This window comes from Megalops cyprinoides, chromosome 4 (genome assembly GCF_013368585.1).
Source record: "Megalops cyprinoides isolate fMegCyp1 chromosome 4, fMegCyp1.pri, whole genome shotgun sequence".
NCBI lineage: Eukaryota > Metazoa > Chordata > Actinopteri > Elopiformes > Megalopidae > Megalops > Megalops cyprinoides.
In genome coordinates this window covers 10,864,742-10,884,545 of record NC_050586.1, presented here as the reverse complement: position 1 = coordinate 10,884,545, position 19,804 = coordinate 10,864,742, and the positions used below count along the sequence as shown (strand labels likewise).

The following is a 19,804-nucleotide window of genomic DNA, read 5'->3' as shown; positions in this document are numbered from 1 at the left end:
GATTCAGACGAGCGCGGACGTGATTGGACAGTGCGTCCTCACGTGAACGGGCGCCATGTTTGGACGTCAACAACAAAGCGAGGGTTTAAGCTGTTTGGTGCTACTGTAGACTTCTTATGTAATCCGCTGTTTTGACTATATGTGATTTATCCTCCACTAAAAGACAATGAACATGGTGTGCTGATGTGCACTGGGCTATTCAAACGTACCAACCGAAAGCAATACTTAGGTGCGCCATATAGCTAGCTGCGGTTAGCTACCCTACTGTTTGCGACCCTTAGAGATGCAGCTGGTAGGCAAAGATGCCTCATTATATAGTATTTAAAACAGAAGTTTCCAAATGGTTACTTATCCATCGCTCGTTTGGAGTTTGTGTTTCGCTTGCTAGCGATTCCTCCTGTTTGTACGGTTCTCTTGGGGCTCAGGTATTATATTGCATGTGGTCTGTTTGCGCAGCTGTGGCTACACACAGATTGCGTTGTTTAGTTGGAGAAAGCGTGAATTGTTTCCGCTTTGATGTGTCCCCAGTTTGGTGGAATGCCTTTCCCACAATGGTCAGTACAGACGAGACGCTGGTCATCTTTGGCGCAGACTGAAGACTCACCTCTTCAGACTACATTTGGAATTCTCTAATCCCCAGTTTACATCAAGCCACTCCTAACTAAGGGACTTCGGGCGGGCTGCCGGTTCGTGAGGACAAATGATTGTTTTTAGTATCTTTCCGGAGAGATCATTTATACCTACACGCATTGTCCTGACAGGTACTCCCACTGAGTCTGCGGGAGATTAGCAAAAGGTTCATGCAACAGTATGAGTGATCTTAAGTAGTGAATTATCATCTTAAAACATTTGTATGTACATATATACATATATGGAGCCCTGAATACATATATACATCCTAAACTGTACCAAAAAATGAGGCTGCAAAATTGATGCCCGTTGCTCACTTGAAGTGGCCCCCACACTAACTTTCAGTAGCACACCAGTGACATCTAGTGATGACATTAGGAATGTTGCAATAAATTCATCTGAGAATATTTTTAAGGTAGCATGCACTAAGTTAACCAACAAACTAATTATAATCCGTCTTAAATGTTCATAAATGGGTAATACATGTTAATTTCCAACAAAATAAATAATGCGAAATACATATTTACACCAATATAGCGGAAAAAAACATGTTTGTATAGTATGATTTCAGATTTTTTAATAGGTTTTTGTAATGTAAGACGTTATCTTGTTGCCTCCATCTCAGTCATTCGAAGTGGAATTTCACACATAAATATAAGGAATTGAGTCACGGTAATATACACATGGTATTGTTGTCTTCAAAAAGGGCTATTCTTTGGCCATTACAAAATGGCCAAAGAAAATGGGAAATAATGAGTTGGAATGCAGTACTTCAATTAATTTACAAAATCTGTCTTCCTCTTGCTGGTTAACACGAAACACTTGAAATTAAACAATAATGCAAGAATCAATTTTTGAAATATACATATTTTATTATTTTTGCTATAGCAAGGGTGCAGTGGCACTGTGACTTGAGGCTAGAACCAAACAAACAGACTGTGACTGAGGGCACCATGTTGACGAAGCATCAGACAGAGAAATAAATGAAGTACAAAGAATACAGAGTGTCCATATTTATTGACAAAAACACTTGTACATTGTGGTGAGTGTGAGTTGCCCCACTGCGGTCTGCTCCCTCACTCCTGACTCCTCTTTACAGTGCTGATCTCTGATCAGCAAAGATCAGCTTTACTGTGACAAGCAAGAGGAGCAGCCTGCATGGCAAGCCAAGGAAGCTATGGGAATGTGATGTCTAACAGCCAAGGTCACTACACCTTCACCCTACCCCACTTCTGACTTCCCACAAGCAGAGTAGGAGGAGAAATTAGATGCCAATTTCTGTATGCAAAAGTAAATTGGGAGTACCATGCTCTTGCTCCTTATTTCCCCTCAACCATCACCTCACTATCCCTGACATATGGTGGATGCTAAGAGGCCATACTATTGCCATCTTTAGATCAAATACCAGTAGTGGAAAAACTACTTGGCACTGCTCTGTCTTAACACAGTGTGAAACTTTATTCCCCTTTTGTCCCTTCCCTAGTATCAGTTCCATTATTTTTAAACACTTGAACGAAAAAAAAAACCCCATCTAAAAACGAGCTCTCTCTCCCCACTTCACCGTGCAGAGAAAAATAAATAAATAGTAACGTTCTAATTTGTTCATCCACCATCTGTCACGTTATACTTGACAATTTCCCCCTTCTTGAAATCACATAGTCTCTTTAATGGAAACCACGGTGAATGCAGCACTGCTGTCCTGCCAGGTCTGAGCTGCGGGACATGAAGCCTATCCGGGATCTTGGTATTATGAGTGATCACATGTGGGTTGATTTGGCAGGATTTGGCAAACACTGGCGATCAGCATCTCGTGACTCTGGTGGTCAGGGACCCGCTATGCGTGCTGCAGCTCCAAGGCACTCATGCCCTGTTTTCCAGCAGGGCCTGGAAGTCAGGTGAGCAGACCAGTTTGTGTTTGATGTGTCCCAGCACAGAAAGATCTCCAGTCCTGCCTTCTCCTGTTCCCACTGACACCAGCTCCTGAAAAAGAGAACAGTGTGTCAGGGAGGCAAACATAAGACCTAAACCAGAGAAACATATATGTGCAGGACCATATAGCATATCGCAGTGATCAAGGAGGATGGTATTAAATGTGTCCAGTTGAGAACAAGAATTTTGATACAATGGCATAGGAGTCCTATATGTGAAAATGAAGCAGAGCCAGAACACTAACTGAATATGAGAAATGATAATTCCTTCCTCTGACCTGCAGGAAGGCGCAGGGTGTCCCTAAGGCCAAGTCCAGGGTAATATGCCCTAGGATGAGTTGAACTTTCCCAGACTTCCGCACCAGCAATCGACCCACTAGTCCCTCCTGGAGATCACTCAAACAGCAGGTATTCTCCTGCAGCTCTTCCTGTCCCCATAAGATAGGAAGCACACAGTCTATAGTTACTCACACACACACTCACACACATTGGCAGGCTTTGACACATCCTACAGGTGACAACAGTTACCTGGCTGTTTTCAGTCCTCACAAGCACTGATTGGCCATCTTCAGACTGCACTTCTGTCCTGACTGGCCTAGTCTCCTGTGTCGGTGGCTGCCCTGGCAGCGAATCAGGTAGTTGCATAAAGAGCAGCTCCTCCCCTTTAGAGTGGCTCCAGCTATTGAGCAACTCCGGTAGTGACTTGGGCTCTGGGATAGGCGGAGGCTTGAAGGTGGGCTCCACTTTCTTGACCTCTGGAAAATCTGCAGGCTCCTCCTTTACTGAAGAGGTGGAGAGAAGAGGAAGAGGGATCAGCTAATGTTACAGTTTATCAAACAAACAGCCCCGATAAGTTCACTTCTGCAAGAGAGTACTAGCATATGCATGCCTCTGATTCAATGGTGCTCATCCAAATGCTGTTGGTAAATGTGAAAGAGCAGCAGAAAGAGCTTGATGAACAGCATTATGCCAGAATGGGGCTTACAGACTTCTCAATTAAATCATTAGATTTCCTCAGGTGGGGTACCTTTGACTTTGGTGTCTCGATACTCCACGTCCATTCCATCGCCCTCCTCCTCAGTCTTCAACTCCTCTGCCTTGAGGCTCCCTTTAGGGGCGTCCTCACCAAACTCCTCCTTGAAGACCCAGCCCGATACGGCCAGGGGCAGCTGTACAGGACAGCTCCTCATCTCATTCTGCAAGTGAGGGTCATCCAGGAACTGTAAACAAGGAGGAGAGAGGTATTAGAAAGGGGAAAGAAAATGCAGAGAAGTTAAAAAATAAATTTAGTCCAAGGCTCAGGACTCATCACTCCATTAATGCCCCCAGTGTAAGCCCTAGGCCCACTGATGTCTTTTTTTCTTTTAAAAACATGGCTTAATCCATTCTTTAACTCAGAGCTGGTTAATGCCATTTGAATAATCCATGACTGGAGAATATGGTCTCCAGAGAAAAAGAAGACTGTATCAAAGATGATGGAGCCAAAGGCAGAGCAGAGAACAGGTACAGGAAGAGCCAGGGGAGACATGGCTGAATGAACTGACACATACAGAAATACTAAGAAAGGCAGACTCTCAAGGGAGCAGCAGTGATACATAGATTGAGGCTCAGCTCTGTTGGTATCCAGACACACAGGGGCTCACATTGTCTCGCTCCAGCTTGCGCAATATCTCCTTGGTCTCCTCCTCAGTTTCCCTCTTCTCCTTCTTGATGTTGATGATGGGAGAGGGGCCCATGTTCGGGGTGTCTCTCTCCCCATCCCAGGTGCCTGAGTAAACCCAATTTCCAAATGTAAAGATGCAGTACCAGAGAATACCCCTCATCTCTTTTTCCAAATTCTTATGTTACTGATTTAAACCCCTGCTTGAAACCCCTTTCATGGTACAAATGTTGGCAAATATGCTCCAACCAAAAGCTGCTGGACCTATTCAGAGTGGAGGAATGTACCTGTTCAGACACTTATTAAGGAAATCAAAATTGCTAGGCTAGCTAACAAAGTCTGCGGCAATCTAACAGGTTAAGGTGATGAGCTGAGGTAATTCAGCTAGTGAGCTAAGTAGCCCCTGCTAAAATCACAGTACACCTAAAATCACTAACTAACTAGCTCACAAATGTTAACTAAAGCCACTCATCACTGTTCTGAATTAATGCAGTTTCAGTCAGTTAGATCACACATACAGTACAATAATAAGGGATGACATTTCCTCTCCACTCATGTCTCTAGAAATATTCACATTTCTTTCCAGTTGCCTTCTGTCATTGTCTCTGTGGTTAAAAAACGTTTTGACAGCCGGATACATTATTAACACTACTGGTAAACAGTGCTGCTCTCCGTGAGAGCAGAATACAGTGGAGTATTTTCAGCATTCCAATTAGCTGAAGGGGCAGACCCTTAGAAATAATTATCTTTGAGTTACTGATGTATACAGGTCACAATACAATGCTCTCAATGTCGCCGCTCCTTTCATAATGGTCAAGAGCTAGTAAATTGCAGCAACTTTGCAGGTAGTAATGTTACTGGTGAAAAGACCACTTTCAAACAGATGTGAAGCCAGCACTGAATCTGGAAAATTGCTAGTAATTTGGCATCGTATACAGCATTGTGAAAGGGGCCTGAAATCTTAAAATGTCAAATTCAGATTTAAATTAAAAATGTCAAATTGCTCAGTCTGTCTGTCAGTAAAACCTGGTTTCCAAAATCCACAGCTCTCATGGTACAATAGTAATAGTAATGGTCACTGTGACTAAAATGGCAATAATCTGATGTAACTAAAATTGCGTTGCTGTACTTCCACTGAGGGTCTGTCGGCGTGACTCAGCTTTTCCACATTTTTCTTACCTTTCTTTCTTAACATCATCTCCGCTGGCCCCTGCTCAAAGATGGAATGTGACTGGATGACCTCAGGGCGCCCCCGGCCCCTGCCACGCCCATCCCTCTGGCGACCTCTGTCTGCCTCCTTTCTCTCCTGCCTCTGTCCACTCTCCACTTTCTGCCTGTCAACAGAAAAATGCATCTCTCCATCTCAATGGTGTTCTCATCCCCAACCAACACAAAAACACGGGCTTTCACTTATTTGCTCACTCACGCAATCAGAAATATAAAGTTGGCTACAGGGGTTTCTCCATTTCGTGAATTATAATGTATACTTACTCTTCTTTAGCTTTGCGGCCAATGATGTTAGGGGTGAAGGTTTTCTACGGGACACAAACAGGTTAAGTAAGCATATATACCAAAAATATTATCAAATAAGTTAATTTTAAAAATAATCATGTTTAAAATTTACTTTGATAAATAATAGTGAATTGAATACATGTTTGGTGAAATTCTCACTATTTATTCCAGTGTTACCACAAGAACCTCTTTTTAAAAATGAGTGCAGGGAACTCTATTAATAGTTAGAAGTGCACCAGCAATCCACCTGAAAGACACCAGGCATATTGGCCTGCCCTCATGCCTCTGAAGGCCCTACCTTCTTCACCCCTCCGAGGGTGAGGTCTCGTGACCGCATGGTGGGCAGACGGCCTGGGGACAGTGTGGCAGGTAGCCTGCGTCCCACCAGCAACCCCCTGCCAGCAGGGCTGGGTGTTGGGGTCCTAGAGGGGCCATCCTCTGCCATCCTCTCTCAGGCACTTCTGCACACTGCAGGGCAGACATCACAGGGCCATCACTAAAAATGTGGTCAATAACTTTGCCTTTCTCAAGTGTACAAATCACCAAAAGAGCAGGAAGTGACACAAACATAAAAAGTCAAAACCGTCCCATTAGTTTGTCAGAAGATATACATTCAGTGACACAGGTTCAGCATTTCTTTGGCACTTACTACAGTTACCTTTGTACAAAGGTAAGATAGTATTCTCCATTAATCAGGAAAAGCCTCCAAAGAATCACAGAGGAGGTAAACAAATAAAACTTACATTACACAACCAAACTGGACTCTCACTGGTTTACAACAGCAAAGTACTGGGAACATGTTACAGGGTTTGATCACAGGCCTTTACTGAATACATACAAGGTAAACTGTCTAAACACCGTTCCCATTCTTTCATACTACGTGTGTGCCTCACGTCGAATTTATGAACAAGAGGGCTTCAACATTTTAAGCATGGTAACTATCCAAATTCTGATTCATAAACGGGCATCCTCTTGCGGGCATCCTCCCAATACAGAAGAAGTGTTAACTGAGAGCTGTCATGTCCACTGCAGTGGAACATCCATGTCTAACGGCCTGTCATACGTCACATGCTATTTTGAGACTTCCATAGCAATTACTGTGTTCAACACAGAGATATATGACAATCGTCTCTCTGCTTCTGAAACTTACAGGCTAATTCGCTAGCTAACTAGTTAATTGGTAAAGGAATCTTTAACAACAAAGCCTATTATACATATTGCTACTTAGCTACTTAGCTCTAGGTCAATACAGCCAACCTAGGCAGCTAACACATCTCATATAATCTGTTCGGTTAGCTAGTCAGCTAAATAATAACCCAGTAGGCAGATGTAGTTGTCGATGTGTTGTTGCCTACAGTACTGAACGCCGCCTAAAAGATATCTAGCAAGTTATCCAGCATGCTATTTGCCTATGCCACTAAGCCACGCCACACTTGCCAACTCATACTTGCTCTGCAATATGTAATCGTCACTATGCAAACTCACATTCACACTCAGATTCACAACAGTTTAAAATTACCTTTATGTGTCCTTTGTTCCGCAAAACAAAATTATTGCCCACGGGCAAAAACTGATCTTGAACGATTCTTACTTAAACCGTCTGCGTTTGCTAACTGTTTCTTTATGAAAACATTTTTACCCTGACCAGCGGCAACACACGCTTCACAACCTCACGTGGACGTCGCCATGACGGTTTCACAATTTGACGTTTGACCTGCGTGACGTTTCATTCAGACGCCATATTTGTGAGGGGCAAGCATGTATTCTGACAGAGGTTTGATAGAGGATTGTGTGTTCCTTTGTCTCTTTTGGTGTTGCTCGACTTTCTTCCTATACTGTCACTCAGCAGGTGTTAGGGAAATGCACATTGTTGTCGAACAAAAGAGAGTAATACTGCTTTTATGTGTCATACAATAAATGGCATTTGTGTAATCCCTCATACTTTCGCACGTGACAGTAACTAATGATGTTACCAAATCGATTATTAAATCAAAATAATTGAAATACAGTATTACTAGGGTATCTAATAAATTTCTGTGAACTGTTAAACATTTTGTGTGGCTAGTTACTGTTGTACAAACTCTCAAACTGTTACTGTTAATGATTCCACTTAGATACAAATTACTGATATTTAAATCATTCACACATATGCTTTTTATCTATCTGTTACTGTAAATTAGTCTCGGATCCCACTTACTAAGTGATAACTCAGAAGACACATTTGCACTGAGATAAATTACTATAACCAATAAATGTACTATTGAAATTATTTGGCATATTTTAACAATCAAAATGTGACGTATTAACGTGGACAGCTGAGCTGTTTCGCTAGTCGTGGTCTTTCTCCGAGGCCCTTGGATAGCCCACGCAGCATTCAAATAGACAGAGCACGGTATGTCTGTTCGGACCCTTAGTGCCCTTGCATTGCTGTCACGGCATGTCTGAAGATGGATGATTGCATTTTAATTACTCTTTGATGAGATTGGCTCGCTACAGCCAGCCTGCCCTATAAAAGGTGCTCAGAGATAATTCACACAGCCTTGTCTCCCTTTATTGCCCATAGAAGGAACAAAGGACCGAGATCAGTGCAGCTGGTAGAGCTGAGCCAGTTTTTCTTGAGGACTTTGTCCTGGGAAATTTTTCATTGGACCATTGACCCCCTGATACATCATTAATGTGCAAACACAATCACTGACTCTCTCTTTCCCTTTCTATCTCTCTCTCTCTGGTGCATATTATGCTGAATTACAAATATGTGCTTCGTCACCACAATCCAAAGTAACCTACAAATAAATGTGGCCAGGTGCATCCGTCACATTTTATCTAGACTATAATTATTCTGCCTTTTTGTTTAAGATTAGATTCAAAACAATTGTCAATCCACAGAGTAATACAGTGGAAACCGCTTATTGTGATCACAGTTATAGTGATCAACCGCTTATATGGATCAAAAAGCTTGGGACAGAATCATTCCTATACAAATACTGTTTAAATGATTCGTTTATAGTAATCAAGTAGTCCGCTTACAGTGTTCATTTTGGGTCTTTTTATATATGACAACATATGGAAAAAAAATAAAACTACGGTAATTCTTTTTTCTTTCTTTATTCTGATAGGCCTACTTTGCCTTGCAGTAACCCATCTGCTTCCAGCTAATGCTGCACGCACAGAAATCATGACGGGAAAAAGAAAGTAATTTTCTCTCAATGGCAAACGTAGACTCATTGAAGCTTATGACAAACTGCCAAAAACGAGCCAATGAGATGCAGCAGCAAAACTCGGGGTTCCTCAGGGTACTTTGTGTAGTACTGTACTGTATTATAGTGTCTTTGAATACTGTTCAAATACTGTACTGTAGTATACACTGTTCAGTAATTTAATTTGTACAGTACTTTAATTTGAAAAGCGTTTGAAACAGCTGTACTGTATTTTGAAAGAGTCAATAAAATTCAGTATATAGCGACGGTGTCCATTTCATTACTTTATATTCATGTAATAAATATACAAACGTCAATTAGATGGTAAGCTGCATAAGAAATAAAGAAAAAGAAAAAAAATCGGTTATAATGATCATTCGCTCATAGTGATCAATTTCACCCACACAGACGTGATCACTATTAACAGTTTCCACTGTATTTCTAAAATTCCACACACAACAAAATCTCACAGCCTCAATGGTTTCTGTGCCAGTGGATTTAGAACAAACAGGGACTACACTCTTACTCAGATATAGGGAATTTCTTCTGCTTCTTCTGCTTGTTTGATTTGCCTCCTGTACAGTAACAGTACAGTACAATAACCCCACAGACATCTCTGTGCATCCCTTTCCCCTCCCCTTTGCTGAGTAGGTTGAGGCCTGTGGAGAGGGCCCATATGGTACAGCATTTGGTGAGACTCTGAAGAGCTCCAGCCCTGGACAGTACAGAGGAACGCCTCTCCAATGTCACACTTACGTTACCCTCCCACTCCCCCCCATGTTCCGGAACCCCTCTGCTCACATCACATGGCACAGGCGTTCTGTTAGATACATTCCCATCTTCCACTCCAGAAGGGAAAAACGCAGGGGGTGTACATATTGTTTTATTGAGAATCCGAGTTCAGTTCAGACTTATGGTGGTTTATCAAATTGTGGGTCACTCATACACACGCGTGCACACACACCCACACACACACAGTCACACACACACTCATATGCACACACTCAAACACACACAACAACTGCAATTGATTTTTTCAAGACTGATGGATGTTTTGCTGCCGGTGTGGTTGGTGTACAGATCATATGACAATCTGCCAGTAAATGTGATCTTAGGACACAGCTCATTTCTCAGTGTGGTGTGTGATGTTGCATGAGTATGTGCCTCTTTTTGCATTAGTGAGCAAGCTGGTGGGGGTGTGTATGACTGGTCCATTGCGCTGCATAAACATCTCAGAAGCATATGTACGTGTGGGCTTCTGCATGTGTGTAACAGTGGGCATTATCTGGGCAATACAGCTGTGCACCAATCATGCACACATCATTCTCACTGAGCTCTCAGCACCCACATCTGAATAGCTGTATGGGGGGGAGAGGGAGGGGAGAGAGAGAGAGTGAGAGAGAAAGAGAGAGAGAGAGAGAGAGAGAGAGAGAGAAGGGGGGGAGTGGGAGAGAAAGAGAGAGAGAAAGAGAGAGACAGGCACTCGTTTCACTTCCTAATGGTTTTTCCTAAGGGATCCATCATCCACTGCAGAGGAAGCAACGAGTGAGAGAGAGGGAAAGAGGGGTGAATTCGAAGCTCTCGGTTTCTCAGCGGTGTCTGATCGCATCTGAAAACGGATTCCAACTCGGCGCTCTTCGCAGAGACAGCACCACTGCACGGAGGTGAGGATTTGAATCATGAGTCCTCTGTTGTGTTTACCCCACGCCATTAGGGCAACGGCTTCACACCAGCAGTGTCAAATGTGCTTCAGGTAAACATGCAGAGCTTAACTAATTTAATGTCTGCAGCACAGAAGGGTGCTTTTTCTTCAGGGGTTCAGTTTGTTTGTGTGCTGAGTTGCACAGTCTTCCCCACATTGCATTGCATTTCAGTGACAATATGTGCTCAGTTGTTTGTGTGCTTTGCCCTGAGTGTGTTCCGTGTTTTAATGCATTGTGTGCTGCTCCCAAGTGTGTTCAGTGTGCTATTGTGGTGGTCATTAGTGCTAGCACGGTGTGTTCAGCTGTAGAGCATCTATGCCACTGTTTGTGATTGCTGGCATTTAGAATCTCTGTGTTGATGTGTTTTTAAGAGTTTTCAGTATCTCAGGTGCGTGTGCATTGGTCCACGATGTAGTCAGTATCTCAATGAGTTATTGAACTGGTGTTTAATGTGCTCAGTATCTCTGTGGGTGAATGTGGTGGTCTTGACTGTATTCATAATCTCAGCATATTAATGTGTTGGTTGTTTATGTGGTAGCTTAGTTAAGTACTCCACAATAAGGATGGCTGTGAGGTTTAAGCAGTGTGAAGTCGGTCTTGTGTCCCAGCTGCAGCTACACTCTCTGTTCATAAACAGAATTCCAAACCATGACAAAGCCATTAATGGTAATTTGGAGATGTGTTGTGTCAGAGTGGGTATGAAGGTGTTCCTTGTACAAAGATAAAAGAAGTGAAATGCCAGGTCTCTTCCAGTCAGCACTGCGTCACAGCCAGGTCTACTTTCACGCTGGTCACGTGAAGAAGATATGATGGTTATCAGAGAACAAAATGTCTTGGAGTGAACATGCGTTGTCTGTCCCTGTCTCTGTCCCTACCAATTTTGATCCCTACAGAAGTGATATTCACTCCAACATGAAATGAGGTTTGTGTGCTTCTAATACACACACACACACACACATATAAACATGTGCACGTGTACTGGCACACACACACACATACAAATACACACACACACACACACACACACACACACACACATCACTAGCTCCTCCTAAGTCTCTCTCAGCTGCGTGCTCCCACTCACATCTATGACCCTCCACACTAAAGCAGACATTCTGGAACTTCATCACCCATTTCTGCACCTGATACCCCTAACCCTTTGCTGCTGGAGAATAATCTCACTGAAGCAGATTCATTTTAACTGTCACCATCAAAAAACAGTACCTACACTCACAGACACACACACACACACACACACACACACACACACACACACACACACACACACACACACTCACAAACGCGCAGCCTTCACCAAGCCAGATAAGCAGTAATATATGTGTCCGCTTTCTGCTGCAGAGAAGCAAGACAGCGGATGTCCTTCCTCATGAAAAATGGCTTCCATTCAGTATTCATCAGAGATTCATGCCAGCATCCTTAATGAGGAATTAGGGCAAATAATGTTACTTCATGCATTTCCACTTATATAATGTGCTATTGGACCTCTGAAATCCCACGACAAACAGGCCTAATCCAGTGACTGTAAAGGTTAGGAAGAATTCTAAATGCTCTTATTCTGATTTGTTCTGGTAGATTTTACAAGAATAGAGGGAAAGATAACTCTGGTCCTTCCCAACGTTACAGAAAGGTGAAATCCCCATGTCTGTCAGCTTTCCTCTGACGGCATTTCAAAAGCTGTCATGCTGGTGATTCATTAGTGCAGCCCAATTTGTTACACGGATTTTATGCACTGATTGGGGTTTATCAATTGATATTGACTAGAAAGCAAGCGGCTCAAAAAATCTGATAAGCAGTACTTCTATATTTATTTATTTGATAACTAATGCAATCATTTTTTTCTGCAACTGATTTTTAATTGTCAGGCACAAATCTGTTAGACACTGTGGTTAAATGAAGTGAATAACAGCTGAACAAGCTGGAGCGTTTGAATCGGTGTGGAGTCAGAAAGTGGAGCAAGATGTACTGGAGGCAAGTGGGCTTTGATAGCCGTCCTGTGAGGATCTCCTCTCGCCCTATATCCTGTACGTGTGTGAAGATGCCACAGAAAGAAAGAGAGAGAGAAAGAGAACAAGAGAGAATGAGAGGGAAGGAGGCAGCTGCCAGGAAAGACCAGAGACCCACATAGCGGGGCATGGTGCATCGACGGCGATCTCGCCGAACGCCACAGCCAGCACACGTGCATTTCACAGCTCATGGGGTTTAATGGGGCAGGCTGGGACACCACTCGCGGCCATGCATCGCAGACATGCACCGGCCGTGTGTGCTCACATATGAGCATGCGGACACATACAAAACCGAGACTGCGACACCCGGGGTTCCACCAACTCGCAAGCGCAGCGCTGACCTGAACCCGACACCCACAGATCAGCGGGGAGAGTCATGCTGCGGCGTTTATTCATGTGTTGGCGGTAACATATGCTCTGATTTTTAAGTGAACACTCCCAGCATATGGCTTTTGTCTTTGAGCTTGTAATTAGGTGAGTGTGTGTTGGAGGGGGAGGGAGGTTGTTTGTTCTCTTGTGTGAAGCCCTCAGTGCTGCAGGCTTACAGCTGAAGTCACAGCAGAGGCTTTGAGATGAAAGCCACTGACGTTTTGACAAAAAGAGGAGGACGGCACGCGAGAGAGAGAGAAAACCAACTGTAGTATGGATTCAGGCGTGAAGAGGGATTGACAGAATGAAAGGGGTAATTAATAGAAAGTGACCCAGAGAGAGAGAGAGAGGAAGGGAGGGCTCATAAGTCAGGTCTCCCCTCCACTGTATGTCACACTCTGTGCCCCAGCCCAAAGAGAAAGATAATTGTCTTTGCTGAGAACACATCAGCTGGATCATCGATTCTGGAGAGGGATGACGGTTCATCAAACACAGTAGCCTGACTCAGAAATGAAATCCTTCTTTTCAAGGTTGCGGGCACCAGGCTGGATCTTATGGCCCCGTTCGTATAATAAATAAATAAAAGACTAAATAAATAGGTGTGTGAGTGTACATCATCTGACCATTCCACTGGTATTTTATTTCCTGCAGCTTTCAAAATGCTGTGAAGCCCATGACGTGCTGGATTCCCTTTTGTGCTTGCTCTGCTGTTTTCATCCGCTGCTCGGGTGCTCCGTGAAATTCCCCTTTGAAAGGGCAAAGAACATGAATTGGAACAGTGGAATTAGGGACATACACTGCACGGCAAATTCAATTAAACTTCTCTCGGAATCTTTGTGAAGGTTTTTAGTGGAAAACACTGCAGCATTTTTTTCCCTTTCTGCGGCTTTGCGCAGAAGTAGTGTTTGTGCGCGTCGTCTGTGGAGACTTCAAAAAGCCACGGGGTCAATTTGAAATACACAGGAGTCGATGTTGCCTGGAGACTGCTGCTGGGGGAACCGGGGATGTTTGGTAGGGCAGCCGGGTGATGCAGTCAGAGTTTGCCTCTCTGTTGTCCCTGTAGAGAGGCCAGGTTGGTGCCAAATGCAGCCGTGATTGACGTCATCATCGTATTGGGGGAAGTGCCACACCTGCAGAATATCAGTCTAGAGAGATGAAAAGAAAGGCAGGAAGAACGAAGGAAAGAAAGAAAGAAAGAAAGAGAAAGAGCAAGACTAAGGTTACAAAAACAGAGGGTGTTGAAAATTAGGAGCGGCAGCAGAGGCATCGAGATCACTGAGAAGCCTCCGCCAGCCAAAGGTTAATTGAATTTGGTCTGAGCCGCACAGCTCACTGTTTTCAGCTGCTACTTTTATTTATTTTCATCCTGATGCTTTTTCCAGGAGCGCTTTCAGCACTTCCACTCACAGAGAGCTGCCATTAATAAAACATTACAGCCCCAATTGAGGGATTATTGATCAAACACAAGAGCAGACGGGAGGATGCACAAACAAGAGAAGTAAAAGGAGTAAAAATTTAAAAGCAAGGAACTGTAGCAAGCCAGTGAAGTGAAAAGAAAAAAAATGAAGCACATGGAGATTGGAGTGGATGTCCAAGTAATCAGCAAAACACTCAACACTGGAAAAGACCCTGTCCATTGGTTCCTTGCCTTTGTTAAAGCCTGTGGGCCAAATTATACATCATATTATAGTCATTTAGCAGACACTCTAATCCAGAGCAATTTACATACTTTACAATTTTACATGTTATCAATTCATACAGCTGGATATTTACTGAGGCAATTCTGGGTTAAGTACCTTGCCCAAGGGTACAGCGGCAGTGCCCCGGCAGGGAATTGAGCCACCAGCCTTTAGGTTATAAACTCTGCTCCTTGCCACTGCGCTACAATGCCGCTGTACTGTTGTCTCAAATTTTATGTCAGATAGTCAACTTAAAATTTGTAAATATGACCCCAGGGCTTGCAAGTGTTTTATCATAAATGACCACTGGGGGGCATTTCAAGATGGTCTTTTGCCAGTTCATATGCTGCTACATTTTTCATGTTTTTTAAGCCCTTGACTTCTGTTTAAACTCTATAAACTGATCACACTGCATTCATTTCTGTATTTGGAGTCAAGCTGTCTGACACATCTCCTTCTTTTAGTTTGTTGTAGCCGATGGCAGTCATGGACTCCCTCTCCACACCCCATAATATCCAGATCAGCGAGGTGACGTGCGACTCCTTCCGCATCGCTTGGGAGATGCCTCCTCAGGATGCCGGGAGGGTGACCCATTACTTCATTGACCTGAGCCGCAAGGAGGGAGGGGATCCCAACCGCTTCAAACACAGGGTCTGACTCACTGCCACTCCTTGCTCTGTGACCAGCATTCCTTCTTCTCGTCTCTTTATCTGTCGGCCATCCTGTAACTTCCGCCATTTCTCCAATTATTTAAACATCCATTATGTTGACCCCTGAATCTCCTGTATATCCTTTCTATCATGTAAATTGGAAATTAGCGTGCATTTGCTAAACAAAACAACAACGACAACAATAACAGAATAGCTGCAGAGAGATGGAACAAGCTAACCATAACCATAGAGCAGCCATAGCGAAAGAAAATGAGTCCGTCGTTACAAGTTCAGACTCAGGACTATAGAGAGATCATGGAGGGAGGGAGCAGCTGTGGGACAGGTCACAGATCGAGCAGAAAAGCAAAAATAACGTGCTGTGCAAAACAGCTTCCAGGCAGTGACTCATGGACAATTGTTTCCTCTTCAGCAGCCAGAGGCCCCCCCCAGAGGAAAAAACTAGCAGAGGACAGCCTCCATCCCTGACCCCCCCCCCCCCCCGTCCAGTGAGGTCCAACCACTCAGTTTATCTATTATATTGATGCGTATGGTTTACCAATAGGAACCCACGCCAGCTCAACCCCATCAGCAAAACACTGTCTGCTCTGAAATGTAGCTTCTTTATGCTCACATTTTTGATCTGGTGTCAGATGTTATAGGTATTGATTATTAATATTTAGTTTAAATCTAGCATGTTTGCTATGCCTTTTTAAAAAGATATGTATGGTGAGTGTCACATCTCTTCATGCTATTACATGGTACCAGTTTAGAAATTCACCTCGAAATACATAGATTCTGCAAAATGCATAAATGTGCATGTTACACTGTATACCTTTTCACAGACTTGAATGTGGACAGCATTTAACTGCACACATATTACAATTTGTTCTTAAAATAATAATAGCAATCATCATCATCATCTGCTCATCACATTTCAAATGTATCTGAATCAGATATGGATATATAAAATGGTAAAATAACAAAATTTTATTTTCAGTAATATTTTGTACTGTTTTAATAAGACCATATTACTTAAAGTAATGCAGCAATGGTTACAACAGTTTTATTCAGCATATACTGATATAAAGTAAATATAAATATTCAGCTGAAAATATGGTGTACATGTAAGTCCAAAATGTAAGAGCATAAGGGCACTCAACTGAAATCATAGACAATTCTGAGATTAAACATCCCGAAAATGAAATCATTTTTATTAAATAAACTGAAATAACTAAATGAGCCGGGAGCAGTTTTGATCAAGACTGCTCCCCATGTTGAGCTAGTTGCCCTGTCCTTTGGATTTTACTCTTCACTGTGATCTCCGGCTCAAATCTGACTTATTCTCTCAGATACAGCCTGCCTCTCTCAGGGAGCAAAGATGGGAAGAGCTGTTCACAGTTCACAGCTATTACACTTTTCACATTGTATGTTAAAGGTGATGGCAGACATTCCACACTTTAATGTCAGTTTAAATCCGATCTTTTAGGATGGTGCGAAAGGTTCATGGAATGTAATTTTTTTTTTCTCCATCTCGTTTCTGCATTTGTAAAAGCTGCCACAGCTTGAAAAGAATGAGTTGGATCAGGCTGCTGCTTAATGCGGCATGTTGGGACCCTTATCTCTACCCCAGTCTCTGTTCTTTTTGGGAATCAAAGCAAAGCGAAATAGAACTTGCACAGGGGTTGCCATGGATATGCAACCTTCTGAGCGCACCGCAATTAGCTGCGCTTGTTACAGGACTGAGCTGAAACAAAGATGCTAATGTGCTTTGTGATAACTTTGTCTGAGGATCTGCAACGGCTGAGAAAATATGACCACTAACATTTCATCCACCATCCTCAGAACTGTCTCTGCTGGAGTGAGAGGCTGACGGCCCAGGTCCCCTTGGTAACAGCTGCTTTATAATGCTGTGCAGCCCCCGCGCTCACTAAAGCCTGAAAATTCAAGAAATAACTGGACTAAATGAGACACTTCTGCCCCTGAGCAGTCTCACATAAAAAAGCGGAAATTGCTCTCTTGCACGGATATAGCCTTAATTAACCCGACGGCTCAGGGACTGTTTGAAACATATTTAGAGACCTGTGCACAATCAGATCAGCAACTGTGTTGTGAGTCAGAGGCTGTAAATGCATTTGTCTCTGGTGTCCAAGTGAGAACACTGTCTGCCTACAAACCCTTCACTTCTGTGTGCTTGTTAAGGATGTCCCGACCAAGCTGGTGGCCAAAGCCGTTCCCCTTCCCATGGCGGTGAGGGGCCACTGGTTCCTGAGCCCCAGAACAGAGTACTGTGTGGCAGTCCAGACAGCTGTGAGACAGCCAGAGGGAGGAGACTACCTGGTGTCAGACTGGAGCCAAGTGGTGGAGTTCTGCACTGGGGGTGAGTAAAGACAGAGGGAGGGAGAGAGAGGGAGGGAGGGAGGGAGACAGACAAAGTGGAAGGGAGAGATTGACAATGAATGTAATGTAATGTGAGGTAGTGGAGGGAGGAAGGGTGAAAAGAGAACTGAGGGCAGAGAGGCAGAAAGAGAGGAAGTGATCAAAGGAAATGTTGCATTATCATGCACACAAATCTGTAAGATGCAAGTTAGAGGAAATGGAGAAAATATTTTGTTGCACTTGAATATTATGTATAATTCTATATTAAATGTATTAATCAGTACCCTCATATACAATACAGATCACTTTTTGGTTTTATGTCATCAGTGACTTTGAATGCTAAACACTACTGTTTTATTTGACTCAAGCAACACCTTGTACCCACTTCAGTCCATTCAGAGAATGATATGCTGAAAATAGCAAGCTTTGCTTCTCTATCATGCATACAAGTGGTTCATCCACATCAGAAAATATATCAAATTTAAATTTTTGGCCAGACATCTCCCTTAACCTCAATACCTAACTCAGCTTGGTCTATCACTTGGTGCCAGTGGTGTGACCTTCTTCCTGGTTGCTGTGTGCCTGTATCCATGTAGATTACGCCATGGTCCACCTCCAACAGCTCCTGGAGAAAGCCAAGGGTGCATCAGGAAGAATGCTAAGGTTCTCTGTGTTCTATCGTAACCAACACCCAGATTACTTCCACTATGTCAGGTGAGTGCCATACATGGAAACTATGGGTTCCCACACAAAATAGTAAGATATTGAGGATTTTTTTAGATCAATCAATATATTGAAAAATGTTAATTATTGCCATTTTCATGTATTAAAATGTATTTATGCTTGTATTAATGTATTTTACATGTATTTGCAATGTTCTTGGGCGAAATGACATATTTCTCAATACATGACGATATATATATTTCATTTTCATATGGGTTCTGACAATTAACCAGTTTTTAATGGCTTAAAAACGATACCTGTCAAATGCACATGTGAAGTCTCTGTGCAGGAAGGGAGTCAGCAGCAGTTGTGTTGAATATTTGAATGATCATGTGATCAGTGCTGCCTTCCCCCTACAGGACGGTATGCGGGGGAGTGATGTATCCAGCCCTGAAAGACAACAGTGGGAGTCATGGCTCTCCCATCAACGGCACGTTACAGGGCATCTTCTTCAGCTGCAACACAGAGTTTGACACAGGCCTGCCCCCCAATGACTCCCCCTACGGCCCTCTGCGTTTCCAGATCCCTGCAGGATACCTCCTGAATCCCTCCACCTGCCTCTACTTCGCTGACTTCTACTGCATGTACACGGCTTACCACTATGTTATCCTGGTGCTGGCCCCTGCTGGATCGGAGGGGGATAACTTTTGCCGCAGCAGGCTACCCAAACTGGACCTGGCTGACAACCCCTTCCTCACCTACAGCCCCCCACAGAGGGAGGGGGAGGAGCCTGTCTTTTGCCACACCCGTGATGTCATCTTGGAAGTGTTCTTCACTGAGCCCGTACACCTGGGGCAAGGCACGCTGGTGGAGATCAGTGGTCACCACCAGCTGATGAGCCAGTCCACGGCCAACGCCAAGAAGGATCCCAGCTGCAAGGTCTGCAATATCAGTGTGGGCCGCTAAGGGAGACCGAGAAGACTGTTAGTGGGACGAACTATGGATTGCTCGAACATGGGACACCCCACCTGCCTGACTATGTGCATGCTCATGACAACCCTAGCAGAAAAAGACTGCCAGTGAATAAACCTGCATCTCAGCCAATGACACCACTTTCACACTGTTTGCTGCCATGCACCCCATTCCTTTAAAAATTAGTAAGAAACCCACATAAAAAATATCCATATGTGAACAGCATTTAAGAAAATGGAAATACAACTGTTGAAATAAGCCAGGGTAAAAAATTATATGTTAAGAACAAAGCCATGTTATATGTACTGTAAAAACTAGAATACAATGTTTACTATGTTTCAAGATTGTTAAATGTTTTCCTTGTGCATAAGCTACAGTTGTTGTCATGGTGTTGAAGATATTTTGCAGCTGCTCCGTTTAATTCATAATTTTTTTTTCTCT

The 19,804-nt window shown here is 43.4% G+C and overlaps 2 protein-coding genes across 2 annotated transcripts; one reads left to right on the top strand and one right to left on the bottom strand.

Moving 5' to 3' along the window:
• Positions 1-1,590: 1,590 nt before the first annotated feature.
• On the bottom strand, positions 1,591-7,411 carry polr3d (polymerase (RNA) III (DNA directed) polypeptide D). Its single transcript, XM_036527496.1, has 9 exons — positions 7,250-7,411; positions 6,029-6,198; positions 5,710-5,753; positions 5,398-5,552; positions 4,202-4,326; positions 3,586-3,778; positions 3,087-3,340; positions 2,837-2,986; positions 1,591-2,610 (listed from the first exon to the last, which is right to left on the bottom strand). Exons 2-9 carry the CDS (start codon positions 6,173-6,175, stop codon positions 2,491-2,493), a joined length of 1,188 nt encoding a protein of 395 aa, XP_036383389.1. The 5' UTR covers positions 6,176-6,198; positions 7,250-7,411; the 3' UTR covers positions 1,591-2,490.
• Positions 7,412-10,369: 2,958 nt separating this feature from the next.
• LOC118776674 (phytanoyl-CoA hydroxylase-interacting protein) lies at positions 10,370-19,556 on the top strand. Its single transcript, XM_036527164.1, has 5 exons — positions 10,370-10,591; positions 15,167-15,353; positions 17,552-17,729; positions 18,325-18,442; positions 18,811-19,556. Exons 2-5 carry the CDS (start codon positions 15,180-15,182, stop codon positions 19,355-19,357), a joined length of 1,017 nt encoding a protein of 338 aa, XP_036383057.1. The 5' UTR covers positions 10,370-10,591; positions 15,167-15,179; the 3' UTR covers positions 19,358-19,556.
• The last annotated feature ends 248 nt before the right edge of the window (positions 19,557-19,804 follow it).

Bases quoted from the DNA above. Each gene is read 5' to 3' on its own strand.
- polr3d (XM_036527496.1), bottom strand. From the start codon at position 6,175: ATGGCAGAGGATGGCCCCTCTAGGACCCCAACACCCAGCCCTGCTGGC. The intron at 3,779-4,201 runs GTGAGCCCCTGT...CCTTGTTTACAG, and splicing joins GCAAGCTGGAGCGAGACAAT to TTCCTGGATGACCCTCACTT. The intron at 2,611-2,836 runs GTCAGAGGAAGG...TCTCTTTTTCAG, and splicing joins CACCCTGCGCCTTCCTGCAG to GAGCTGGTGTCAGTGGGAAC.
- LOC118776674 (XM_036527164.1), top strand. From the start codon at position 15,180: ATGGCAGTCATGGACTCCCTCTCCACACCCCATAATATCCAGATCAGC. The intron at 15,354-17,551 runs GTCTGACTCACT...GTGCTTGTTAAG, and splicing joins CCAACCGCTTCAAACACAGG to GATGTCCCGACCAAGCTGGT. The intron at 18,443-18,810 runs GTGAGTGCCATA...TTCCCCCTACAG, and splicing joins GATTACTTCCACTATGTCAG to GACGGTATGCGGGGGAGTGA.